At 37.3% G+C, this 14,345-nt stretch overlaps 1 protein-coding gene across 1 annotated transcript; it reads left to right on the top strand.

Moving 5' to 3' along the window:
* Positions 1 to 422: 422 nt before the first annotated feature.
* On the top strand, positions 423 to 7,273 carry LOC133899010 (putative glucose-6-phosphate 1-epimerase). The gene is made up of 9 exons (XM_062339882.1): positions 423 to 669; positions 3,941 to 4,015; positions 4,388 to 4,444; positions 4,527 to 4,687; positions 4,786 to 4,926; positions 5,493 to 5,595; positions 5,674 to 5,773; positions 5,872 to 6,111; positions 6,879 to 7,273. Exons 1-8 carry the CDS (start codon positions 568 to 570, stop codon positions 6,081 to 6,083), a joined length of 951 nt encoding a protein of 316 aa, XP_062195866.1. The 5' UTR covers positions 423 to 567; the 3' UTR covers positions 6,084 to 6,111; positions 6,879 to 7,273.
* Positions 7,274 to 14,345: the final 7,072 nt, after the last annotated feature.

Genomic DNA, 14,345 nt, shown 5'->3' with positions numbered 1-14,345 from the left:
ACTTTAAAATTGAGCGGTTGAAAGATAATTTCTTGTAGCTTTTGTTTGTCGCATACTTAGCAATATATATTTGGTCAGTAATTTGCAGTGGCATGAGAAAATTTACTCACATATTGAAATAGAGTCAAAATCATTTTTTACAACATCTAATATAGGCCCACAACCTGTCTAATGGAGGGGATGTCATAAAATGAAGAAAGCTCGCTATTCAATGGTATGGAAGGAAACCGGACCTATTCGGTGGTGAATAGTAGAATAGCAAATAATTCATTTTCTCAAAATAATTTCCACAGGGAAAGAAGGAATAAAACCTCATTTACAGGTAGCCCCCTGACCTCTCTCGAATTCCAAACCACCCCCACACTTTCTTCTTCTTCTCCGTCGCGTCGCTTATAAATACGCCTCGTCTCCTTCCCATTTCCCCTCCCATTAATTTCCTCCGCTTCCGCTCCCTTTCTCCACCAAACAAATAATAAACCCCCGAAAAGGAGGAGAAGAGGCGAACATCCCCGGGAAGGCTAGGGTTAGGGTCCCCGCTCCGCCCCCGTCGCCCGGGCGAGTGGCGAGATGGCCGGCGCCGCCTCCCCGTCCCCGTTCGTGGAGATCGTCAAGGGCCCCTCCGGCCTCGAGAAGGTCCTGCTCCGGGGCGCGCGCAACTGCTCCGCCGAGGTACCCGATTCGGGCCTCCCCCACCTACCGCTCCTCTCTCTCTCTCGTTGTGTATGTACGTGTGAAGTGTGTAGGGGCGCGTGCGCGCGGGCTTGCGATTCGTTTGGATTTGGGCGCCGTTTGCGCAGATCCGGTGGGAATTCCGCTGATCCGCGCGGGGTTTGGGCGGAATTGGTGAGGTTTTCGGTGTTCGGATGTGCGATTTCGTCTGTTTTTGTCCCGTTTTGGTTGGATCATTAATGGCGCATTGCATGATCCGCGTGGTACGGACTTGGAATCGAGGGGGTTCAGGTTTTCTCGCAGGTTTAAATCGTCTAAGTTGCGTTCAGGAAACACACAGTATAGCGCGGGGAGGTGTTGTTGTGATGGTTCGTGACGCTGTGCATGATCAGCGTAGGTAGCGCCTTCTGTTGTTGTATTTTTGTTGCCTCTGATGTTCCACGGCAATCATTAGGTTTGTATCTGCAATGGCCCGAGTGCTGCAATATGCTGTGTAGGTATTAGAAAGGTGGAACTGAAGGACTTGTTTAGTGATAACTCTCCTGTTTGCAGCAGTGACGTAATTCGAGAAAAAAAAACACTCTCTGCAGCCTGTTCTGTTATAGGATGCACGATGCTGAGGTTGGTTATTTGGCCATTGCATGCCTTATAGCCCTTATAGTGGGGAATCCTGGTCTTGTCGGAATGATTTTGGATGTATACTCATTGTTTGTACCTTAACAGTTTGTTCCTTGTGTTGTTCATTTTTGCTATAACTAGTTCTCGGAAGAAGGCAATGCCAAGTAATGGGTGATTTGATTTGTATCACACAAATTAGTATTGCTTCCACTCCTGCCCATCTCTTTTGAGTTTTGATATGAGAGTGGTCAAATTTGTTAACTGAGGGTAGTTTGCATCTCCTTCATTCGGACAGCATCCATACTGTTGCTTTTTTGGTTATTCCACGTAGATGCTTATATGACACTTCACACAATCGGCTTAATCAAATTGTTCATCCATGTTGTACCTCATTGGTGAAATTACTCACATAGTTTGTTGTGTGTAAACAAACTATTTTTTTCTGAATCTTCTATGAACCCAGATGTGACATAGTCTAGTATTTCAAATTGTTCATCCATGTTGTACTTTATTGGTGGAAGTACTCACAAATGTTGTTTGCTCACAAACTAATTTTCTGAATCTTCTATATTTCAGATGTAACATAGTCAATTCATCTCCTGAACACTGTAAAATTAGCACCATAGGCTAGTTATTTATATGCTTAGTTAAATTGACTAAGACAAAGTTATATGATCTGTCTGTGGTCCGAAGTTTATTTTGAATATATTGCAAAAGGGCGATATGTAACACTACAGTCACCAGTGGCGGGGACCCAGGATTTTTTTTAGGGTAGGCATTCAAATTTTTAAGACCACAAATTTGGTAAAAGAGTATAAAATTTGATAAAAGACAATGCAAATTTGGTAATTCGGTATAATATCGTAAATTCAACAATAAATCCCAAATTTGTAAAACCGCAATATAAATAGTCCAAACATGACATAAGGTCTTACATAAGTGGAAGATTACATCATTACGATACTATTCTAGATTTTTTACTTTGCGCTTTCTCATGGCCATGAAAGACTCGATTATGTCATTCTCACTTACCTTGGAGAAGATATCTCGCTCAATATATGTGACTAAATAATCATTTAACAACTCATCACCCATTATATTTCTTAACTTATCCTTTATTAAACTCAATGCCGAAAATACTCTTTCAATACTTGTCGTCACCACCGGTAGGATCAATACCAATTTAAGAAGCAAGTACACCAAGTCATAAACAATATGCTTATTCGTTTCAACAAGCTTAATAGAGAGCTAACAAAGATTGTTTAGGTCTTTGAATCTATCATCCTTCCTCATGTTATCGATGAAATTATCAAGTTGGAGTTCAAGTCTTATCAATTCCACACTTGAAAAGTCCTTGGGATAAAATTTGGCAAGCCTAAGGACTTTATATGCATCATAAGAATTGAAAGAATTGAAGGGATTCAAGGCCGACATGCAAATTAGCAACTCCATATTTACCTCATCAAACCGATTGTCAAGCTCTTGCCGTATTTGATCAATGACACCAATATACACTCTTAAGCCAGGATCTTTTGAGACGATCAACATCACAAATTGGGGGTTGTTCTTGTTCTTGAGGTCGCTCTTCAGCTACAACCGGAATCGGAACAGGATGTGGTTGTTCTTGAGATTGCTCTTCAGCCATAGCCGTAACCGGAGATGGTTCTTATTCTTGAGTTGAGCATGCTTTTCATCCGCAATTTTCTTTGCCTTCGCTTCATGTTTCCAGAAAAGCGAAGCAATATCTCCCTGCCTCTTCATCTCTGTGAAGCAATCCTGATTGAAGCCAATTATTCGGACTGCAAGAAAAACCAAGCAGGATATAATTAATAGGGATACACAGAGTGGATCACATTCCATGGATATGCTAAGAACATTGTACTATGCAACAGTTTCTTTACTATATCCTATAACAGCAGCTTTTTGAGAAACTATCCAATTACAGAAGTTTGTCACAGACATTGTCAAGAACAATGTCTAGCGATTCCACTACACTGCTATCAGACGCTACCGCCTACCGCCTCATCCCCTCAAATATTTTCACTAGTACTGATAGAAGAAACCGGCGGTCCGATACGATCGTACGAGAAAACGATGAAAGGGGCTGCGGATGGACATGGACCGATGGTCGATGGACGTACTCACGTACCAAGTGTTGTGGATGCCGGATGGACCGATGGATTGATGGAAGTACCAAGGGAACAACCTCGTGTCCTCGTTGTCCACGCGCTGTTCGCAGATGGCGCTGGCCGTGCTGCGGAGTGCAGAATTGCGGATGGACCGATGGATTGATAGAACTACTAGGGGCGGGCGCCAAACTTGGCGGCAGCGGCGTGACCGCGTGAGGAACCGAGGACGAGGAGGCGAGTCGGCACTCAGCAACGGCGCGAGGAGGCGAGGAGTCACGACGAAGACTAAAACCGTTGTGGACTTTTTCGATTTTTTTTACAACCGGGCTAACTAATTACTAATCGGACTGGGCTGGATCAAGGTAGTCAGGACTACCTTGTGGGTCCGCCCCTGACAGTTAATGTGTACAACATGTAACTGGTGTTAGACTACTATTTATAAAATTCACATCCTTTTTGTGTTTTTACTTCCTTTTTTATCTGAGTTACTCTGGATAATTAAATCTCTTACTGTGTATTCTCAGGTCTGTCTTTATGGAGGTCAAGTAACTTCGTGGAAGAATGACCATGGGGAAGAGTTGCTTTTTGTCAGCAGCAAGGTACACAATCCTTTCTATGGTCGTAGATGACATCTTTGGTCAGTTACATGTATGACTAAAATTGTGCAGGTGCATAAGTGATATAAACATCGTATTCTGTTTAAGAAGCCATCCTGCTCCTATCACTTGTCTTGTTAACATCTCCTTATTTTGTGGCCTGTCCTTGTTACGTCATGTTCCTGCCACGTCTTTAATTCATGAATATTTGAGTTATAGAAGTATTTTTCTGCCTCATGTTTCGACAGTAGCTTTGTTTGCTTCGTTAGCTTTAGTGTTTGTTTTGCTATGCATTAGTAGCAGTGTGAAATTTATGTTCATATCTATGTCATCATTGACGCCTCATGAATTTGAAAGGAAATTAATCTTTTGCAGGCTGTTTTCAAACCTCCAAAGGCCATTCGTGGTGGTATACCTATTTGCTTTCCCCAAGTATGGTAACTTTCAACTGTAATTACTTTATTCATCTTCGAAGATTGTCTGCTCCTCACCAAAATGCACCCTATTAATGCAGTTTGGAACACATGGAAATCTTGAACAACATGGATTTGCAAGGAATCGATTTTGGACTATTGATAAGAATCCACCTCCTTTACCAGTAAATCCTGCTATTAAAGCTTTTGTTGATCTGATTCTGAGGCCTTCTGAAGAGGATTTGAAGATATGGCCTCACAGGTTTGTTTTACGTTGCAGGGTGATCATCCCCTTTTTGTCCATTAATGTCATATAGCATACATATTTCATTGTGCTCTCTGCATATTTCATGTTTACAGTTTTGAGTTTCGTCTGAGAATTGCTCTTGGACCTGCTGGAGATTTGAGTCTCACATCTCGAATCAGGAATACCAACACTGATGGAAGACCTTTCTCTTATACATTTGCATACCACACATACTTCTCTGTTTCTGACATAAGGTATTTGCTTGGTGTTCTCCATTTTCCATTGTTCTCGGCTATCTTTTAGAATATTTTGTTTCCTTTATGAACTGTTCCATTTTCTGCTTGGTTTAGAGATGCATATTGTATTAGTTTGTGATATAGTATTACTTGTAACCTTGGTTAGTGCATATCACCTGTCAACTAAAAGAAAAACTATGGTTTAAAGTCAAATTTTAGGCTAGCTTCGTTGCGAATTAGAATTGCGGCAAGTTTCATTTTTTACATCATGGCACATTTCCAATCATTTGGGGTGCCAAATTCTCCACATTAATGCTACAATAGACCCAAAAAAAATAGGATTATGTTACTGTACCCACATTCCCACAAAGTGAGCTGATTTCAGGAATAATTTTCTAGTAACTCTAAATTAATATGCAGGTTATAATGTTAGTGTGACAAGTTAATACAATTGCTTTAATAGCAGTATTGCTTACACTTTTGTTATTGCTATAAATCTTTTCATGGATGTTTTTTTTTTGCTATAAATCTTTTCATGGATGTTTCTGAGCTTTGCTTACCTGATGTAATATTTTTTTTATCAGTGAGGTGCGTGTTGAAGGGCTGGAAACAATGGATTACCTTGACAATTTGAAGGCAAAGGAGCGTTTCACCGAGCAAGGGGATGCTATTGTATTTGAATCAGAAGTAAGCATATTTGCTGATGTTAAATATCTAATATCTTAAACCACTTACCTGACTGTTTTTCGACTATTCATTGTCAAGGTTGATAAAGTATATCTTGCCGCACCCCCAAAAATTGCAATCATTGATCATGAGAAGAAAAGGACATTTGTCTTGACAAAAGAAGGGCTTCCAGATGCTGGTAAGCTTGATTTATGGCAAATATTTTTATATTGCAGCTATTTAGTATTGTTGCTGCATTGTGCATCATTCTCTTTGTTATTGTGCTGTCTTCTGTAGTTGTTTGGAATCCTTGGGACAAGAAGGCAAAAGCTATGCAAGATTTTGGGGATGGAGAATACAAGCACATGCTGTGTGTGGAGCCTGCAGCTGTTGAGAAGTCTATTACCCTGAAGCCTGGTGAAGAGTGGAAAGGAAGACTGGCGCTCTCAGCTGTTCCCTCCAGTTACTGTAGCGGGCAGTTAGATCCATTAAAGGTCCTTCATGGCTGAGAATCCTCACTTTCTGCGCCTTGTACAGGTGATGTTTTACTCTTGCTATGCGATTAATTGGATGGATTCCATATGCTGAAAGTTTTGCTCTTATGAATTCCATGCACCACGTGTTAGATTATGGTTTGTTGATTAGAGTTATTATGACTATACTTAGTGCATGTGGAGCTTATGTATTACCCCTATTATGATTATACGTGTGCATGATAAGTAGCCAAATAAAATGAGGTGAAGTTTAGCGTGGTCCCTATAGGATTTATAAGTTGCACACAGAGGTGGTCACTCTGCATTATTTAATGTGCGTAAGTTCAGTAAAAATTTAGTTTATAAAAGTCAGAAAACAAACATTTTTGGTTGTGAAAAGTTAGTTTGTTTGGCTTTGGAAAAATAAGCTCAATGCTGCCTGATGTTTGGTTTAGCATGAGGAGGACAGCAGCCTTTTGAGATTGTGCTTCTTACCTACCTCATCCAACAACAAATCTCTGGTATTTGACTGCTTAATCCTGAAAGGACCTGAAAACTAAAGCTAGCCAGTTGGGTTTATAACTTAGTATTCGAGTATACCCAACAGTTGTTTCTTCTTGAAATATTCATCCTGTGTGACAAGCACATAAATAGCTATTTGGAATGGAACCATTCATGTGTAGGCCTAGGGAAACTTGCAAATACTGTCAGTTGCATGTATCAGGTGTCAATCATATGATGTGCTCCCCTTTGAATGATCAATACTTCTTACTGCTTGTTGTTTCATCATACCCCTCTTTCTGATCGATGTGGCTGGTTTGCTTTTTGTAGGAGAACTTCATTGCCCTTACTATTTGATGCTGGGCTGGTGTCAACGCCGCTTCGACCTTTCTTCCCTCGCCATTTCATCCTCCATATTTGTCTCTTTTTTTTTGTAACTAGAATTGAGTGGTAGGTCACTTCCGAATAACAGACCGTGCCGGATGCTGTGACCTTAGAGCGGGGTCATCTCCTCGCTAAATGATATTAGTGGACAAATACTAGCATCCGTGCCGTAGTTTCTGATGACCCGTCGGGTCATTCTGATATTATTGCTGTGCTGCCTAAATTCCTTAGCGTTTTGTTTGTTTCTGCTTTTACAGTTGATCTGTAGATATGTTTGGGAGCGTGGAATACTCAACTAGCTTGTGGAAGGCGGCATGAAGTAGTTCATTTCTGGCTGTTCCTGTCTTGTCTCGTTTTGGCGCGTTATCTGCTACGGTAAGCAGTATGCATATTCATGAGACCGATTCTTAATAGCCTGTTTGGGTGCCTGTTCCAGCTCCGGCCTGGCCTTGCGCGTGCAGGCCACCGGTGTTTGGTTGGCTGGATGGTCGAATGGGTTTGTGCCAGCGGATGCAAAAACACTGTATGGGCCTGGCCGTGATGGTATTAGTGTATAATTAGTGAGTATTAACTCATATTAATATATTTTAAATTAGATTAAGGCTTGATATGATAAATTTATTGTGATAGAAAGTAAAGGGAGAGTATAGAGAGTAGAGAATAAAATTCATGTATTGATATATAGGGTGTTTACATATTTATACATAATAAAATGATATATTGTCTATTCATAATACTTCTTTGTAAATTTTTGTTAAAAACTCCTCTAAAGTCTTATAGAAAAATATGATAAAAAATAATATGTCATATGCCATTAAAACACTTTTAAAATCTAATAGGAAATATAAGGAGAAAATAATATGTCATATATTGATTATTGCTTCATTATAAACTCATAATAAACCTAGAAAGGAAAAACTCATTGGTGAGTTTAGAGAATAATAGCTATGATTTATGGATCATATTAAAATCTCTGATAAACCTTTTAGGAGAATAGGAGAGATAACAGTGATATGCTGTTAAAACTTTTTAAAAATCTAGTGGGCAAATAAGCAGAAAATGGTATAGCATAAATTGATTATTGTCTTTTTATAAATTTATATGAGAAAACCTTTAAAAAAACCCATAAGTGAGTTTAAAAAACAATAGATATATCTTTGATAACTTTTTAGAAGCATCGAAAGAAAAAAAAGAAATATGATATATAATCTTGTGTAGGTATTATCTCATTAAAAAATTTATATGAGAAACCATATAGTAAAAATTTATAAAGAAAAAAAGTGCAATATAATATAAACAGATTATTATTTAGGGATAAACTCTCTTTGAATCTTGTAAATCTCGTAGTCGTCGCATGTAAATTTTTTTAATGCAGAAGTTGGTAAAGACTTAGTGAATAGATATACGAGATTATCATATGATTTAGTCTGTAAGATTTTGATCTCTCTGTTATGAGGATAGAACATTTTAGGGTAATATGTTTAGTTATATTGCTCTTTATATAACATGTTCGTATTTGAGTAATGTATACTGAATTATCATCATAGATAATGGTTGATAATTCAATAGAATTAATACCATATGATTTTATATGGTTTATCATTCTGGGAAGCTGTATATATATGCGCAATATTTCAGAATGATAGATGAAAGTAGCTACTGGAATATATTTTAATGACTCCTATAAAAAAAATTATATCACAATGAAATCAGTTTATGATCTGGTATTATGGGGATCAGTTATATAGCCAGAATTTAGATATCCCACTATGGTTAGATCTTTATTTTTCTGATAGAAAAACATAGATCTTTGGTGCTGTAAAGATATCTATGAATATCTTCTTTGATACCCGTCTAATGACGTTGTTAGAGCTGCACTATTTAGGTTAGCAAATTATCTGTAAATACAATATCAGGCCTATTAAGATTTATAAGATACATGAGCATTTTGATTACACTAAATATAGAACTTTAGATTCAATATTTTTTCATTGTCAACCCAAAGTATGAATGGATCTTGGTTCTTATTTAGGATTGAATGTCTATAAGTGTTTTGATAGATATGATTATCCAATATCATTTAGATATTAGTGGACTGATGAATAAATATTTCTGAACGAATATGCTTAAGTTGTGAAGTTAGGTTTTAACCAAATCATTCATCTCAAATTTTATTTTAAGATGATTACATACTTTATTGTGTGTGGTTTAGAGATATAAAATTCAATTGAGATTTCATTATGAACATACATATGTAATTGTTGGAGTAACTCTTATGTGGAAAGAACTCATTTAGTCAGTTGTATCATAATCAACTTAACTGTTTGAAGTTATAGAATAACTTTAACCTGTATATAATATATATTGCGATTTATATTTAGATTCAGAATGCGAAGTCCATTAGGGACTTATATGTCCGAATCTATTAAATTCATTTGATCTGCCAATGATATTTAATATGAGAATATAATTTTTACATATATCATGGGGTATGCAACATCGTAATTGATGTCGGGTCTCTGTGTGAACCCTTATGCTACAAGCCTTGCTATTGCACCACCTTATGGAATGAAAATCTATTTTACTTTCGTAGGGAAGATATTAGAGATGTATGTATTACTTTTGTGAATACCTCTATTTTTATAAGCGATTGCAATTCTACCTCAATTGTTTCCTTCTATTTGGTCCAGTCCAAGTGCTTAAGCCACCCTACCATGGCCATTGACTTTGGCTTAGATTCAATTGAAGATCTTCAGCAATTTCAATGAGAAATATTTATCGACAATTTGTAGTTTTTGGTATTGATTGATTCTATAGAATCAATATAGTTTGTGGAAATATTATCCTATTTAACTTCGTGTATTTTCTAAAACAATGGAGTTAGGGTTTCCATGACCTAACGTCTGAATTTATGTACATATTTGTGTTAGGCATTTGGATGCTGAACATTTATAGATGTTTGGATAGCGAATATTCGCAAGGTGTGTATCAACTTGATGTTGATTTGTATTTACTATCTTGGAGGAGGGATTCCTCTATTTTTGCAGTAGCTTGCAAGAAGTTTTATCCTTTGTGACCGTACTTCTCCTTCTCTTATTTTGATTCGGAAGTTGAGTGGTTTTGTTTGTTACTTTCACTCTTTCCGGCACATTTTTAATAGAAATACAGGATTTTGTGATACATTTTTTTAATCAGTAAATGCATCTTGGCAAGTTATTTGCAATACGTTGCAAATACAAGATGTTCTGAATAAGGATTCAGATATCAGTTACGTGGATATTGGGACTCAATGTGAATGTGTATGATGTTCTCTTATGATTTCTAGCATTCTTTATTATATTAATCTCCCCTATAATACTGAGAATTGTCCTTAAAATATTATGAGTATATGAGCAATAAATATATCCCATGTGAGTGATTCGAGATATTATATGATTGACGGATAATTATACCTCATATTGATCCCTAATGCTCTTAAATGTATGTTGTACGGTTGTGATATCGGTACATGTAGAACGTAACTGATTCGCAGATAGGGAATACTTGGCGGAGGCTAAACTTTCACGTATTAACTGCAACGGAGGGAGCCGTATGATTGTAGTTGGATGAAATTTGGTTTAATGACGTAGTGTATAAAGCCGCATGTCACTAAAGATGTTGGCAAATTGCAATTCTATGGTTGATTATGTAAATGAACTGATTATTTTGATGAGATATTCAGCTAGACCATTATAAATGTGCACATAGTGTACTTGATACAGCAATGCCCAAAACAAACAATAATTGAATACACGTTAAGGAACAATATTATCCATGTGAATGGATTTGATCCTGCGTTAAGGATAATTTGCTCTAATTTTTATTATGTGAGCAATGAGTTGGCATAATTATGACGTCTTATGTATAAGGACACACGTGAGACTATTTTGTAGATGTATCAATCAGTATTATAGAGTACCTAGGTTGTCCATAATATTGCTAAATAGAGCTACATATATGTTCTTGAAGGTGTTCAAGAAATTAGGTGGCGCATTTTGAATTTAAAGGTAAGAGGGTATTAAAATTAAATTCCCTGTGACACATGTGGTGCACATAAATCTGAAGATTTTGAAAATATTATGACCAACATAATTGTTAATAATTTTTCTCATCATCTCTAAGGTAGAGTGACCAAGGCAATCATGTCAAGTCTTAATTTGTTCAAGATAGAAAAATTATTTTGTATGCAATATGTGGTACGGGATTTGATATATGTACAGTACAATCCAGATAGTATTTTTGGAAGCTTACCATATCCGTTGATTAAGAGGAGAAATTGCTCTTTTGTTGTCATCATGGGTTTCGATATGGAAACTATTCTGACAGATATCTCTATAACTTATAAGGTACTGGTTGAATCGAGATACAATAGAGCATCAACGATTATAAGTTGAGTACCCATAGGGAGAGTAATTATAGCACAATCAGAGCTAAAAATAATTGCATCGCATCTAGCGATTGTCAAAATATTTCCTTATCTCTTAGTAAGAGTTTGGGAATATTTTGATTCCCTATAGTATAGAGTTTGTGGTTATGTTCAATAGGCATATTTCTTCCTCCATCAGATTGACTCAGAAATCTATATATAGAATTAAAGAATTTGATATGAAATTCTTATGAGATATATAGAATACATATAACTTCATGTAGTATCGTAAGTGCTGATATAATATTGTATTACAATATGTAATGTGACGTAGATAACATGGTATCTAAGAAATTGGAAGACTATATAAGGTCTCCAAACATATCGTGCGAAGCAAATTTGACAATCATGTTTTCCGTGCTTATGAAATCTTCTGGGTGCAGTAGAGTCTAGTTGTTACTTGGTTCTTGTGAAACATGTTGTGAACAACTAGCCTCCTTGGTGGAGTCAGTTTCAAGATTGAAGTGTGCTTCAAATTATTTACCTTTAAGCAGGTCGGTTACATCTCACGGATTGTAAATACATATCAACTAAATGTCTTAAGTTACGATATTTCTTAGTGGAGTGCTTGTAGCATCCACACTTACAACAAACAATAGATTTGTCAAGTTTGGGTCTAGAAATACCTTTTTTCTGATTCGGTGTATAGGGCTTCTACTTTTTGTTGCATTTGCATTTACCATTAAAGTTCTTTGAATGGCGCTTAAAAGAGTGATCAAACTTGTTATTCTGGATATTAGTATGTACTTCAGGTAAAGGAGCAGCATCAATTAGACGCTGATGATGATTCCTTAGATGGAGTTCATCACTCTTTTTGATCTGAAGTAATACATGGATTAAGTTAGAATAAATTTGGTAATCTCTTGCACAGTATTATTGATGTAAGATCCTATTAGCGGAAAGTATAGTAGATAAAGTTTTATCTAACTTTTTTGCAACTTTATGTTCTTTTTCGTAAAAACGCAATTATGAGTAGATTTTATGAACAATATGATTGTGATTTCCGACAGACTTAAAGTCCTGGAGTCAGAGATGTGTCAATTCATGACTTGCATCAGACAGAATGATTGCCTACTGCTGTTCATATATGGTTTTGAGAGCTAGCCATAGAGTGCTCGGATTCTCTTCCATCAGATACTCAGATTTGAGGTCTGAATAGATATGGTGCCTTATTATGTACAAAGCTCCATATTTAACTTGATCTGAAAGCGGTGGATCTCCCTTTTAGGGAGGATTAGAGTGCTGCTACTATTCCGCGGTACGCACAACTGAACTTGACGTCCATTGTCCATATTGGATAATTGTGACCGTCAAGCGTGAGTTCATCGAACTCTTGACCGGTCATTGTATCATACATGTATTTTGAACCATAGATTTGATTAATTTACTGTATGTAAATTAAAAAATATCATGGTAATATTGTAATAATGATGCAAAATTTGTAAAGTCAAGTTGAGATTTGAATTACATAGTGTAGACCTCAAATTATGTAGCTAACATATCGAAGATACTTACCAAATATGGTGTAGATCTTGAAGTAGTAGGAGACATAATCTGATATTTGTTAGTATATGCCCATGTTCCTGTTACCTTGTGTTATGCAAAGTAGAATATTTGGAAGAACACGTTGAAGGTAATCATTAAGTTAAGATGAAAAAATGTAGACCTCACATTAATTGTGGATAATATGCAAATATGCAATATATGACATTGTTCCAATACCTTGTGTTTCGCAAATATTAAATGGAGATAATCACCAAAATGTAGACATCAAATATAGTGATTTAACCCTTTGACAGTAGCCACAAAAAATGGTGTAGACCGCATAATAAAGGTTTAACACTTTGATGACAATCACAAAAGGATGGTGTAGACCGCACAATAGTGGCGTGAGTAATTTGCTGTTATGAGCATAATCTACAAATATTGCGGTAGATTTTATAACATCCACAACCTTGTGTTATACCAATATTAGTTGAGGTAGTCACTTAATTTTGCATATTAATTCTGCTTGAATTAAGCACTATCGGGAATAAAAGTACTTTTGACTTAATTAAGATGAATTAATGTATTGCAAGAAAGTGAATCTCAATTGCAAAATTAACACAGTCGTTTAACACAACTGCATGTTATAGGGATTGCATAAAGCAAACACATTGAATATTGCATAATATTCTAGAAAACCAAGGTCTGGAATGTCAAATTACAACAGTAAAGTGTACTGAATGTAATTACAGTAAACTTTAGGTGCCGACACATGATAAGTACTTAATACACAATACTATTTGTTAGACCATCTTGCAATATGCTAGAGAACCAGGGTTTTTCTATAAAATGACCTTAGGCTTACTACATTTTGGCCTGGCCGAGTGGGTTAGGGCTGCAGCCCAGGCGGCCTTTCTGGCCCACTCGGCCAAGCAGGCCCCCACCTCGTGCCATATAAAGTGGCGGTTAGGGTTTGTAACCCTAATCACCCCCATTGTGCGCCGTTGGATCCTCTAGGCTGGCCGACGAGGAGACCGCTAGCCATGGAGAGGACGTCCAGATGAAAGCATCGCCTGAGGGCGGTTGCAACGCCGCCGGGTGCTACTGAGGGTAGTTGCGACTCCGGCAAAAAAGGTCACTGATGGCCACCTATGATTTCAGCCGGATGCACCGCCAAGGGCCACCGCTTTGAAAGACGGTAATGTTGTTGCTGCCGGGTGGAGGTTAATTGCTTTATCCAAAAATCTAGATGCCTTGATAATGGTTAGCTTCTATGATTGATCTGTTCGTGTGGCCATCTTTGTTCTAGACAATTTGCTGTGAAGCCGAAAGCGCGCGACGATGAGCCTCCCTGGATGGAGCATGTGTTCCATGGAGCGTGTTCATCCTTCGAATGAAGTGGTCGACGCTGGAACTGGAAGGGTGTCATGTGCTTCTGGGAGAGGCCTATGCTTGTTGTTGAA

Source organism: Phragmites australis, chromosome 18 (assembly GCF_958298935.1).
Source record: "Phragmites australis chromosome 18, lpPhrAust1.1, whole genome shotgun sequence".
Lineage (NCBI taxonomy): Eukaryota > Viridiplantae > Streptophyta > Magnoliopsida > Poales > Poaceae > Phragmites > Phragmites australis.
Note: the sequence above shows the minus strand (reverse complement) of the source record. Positions and strands in the feature narration are given on the sequence as shown.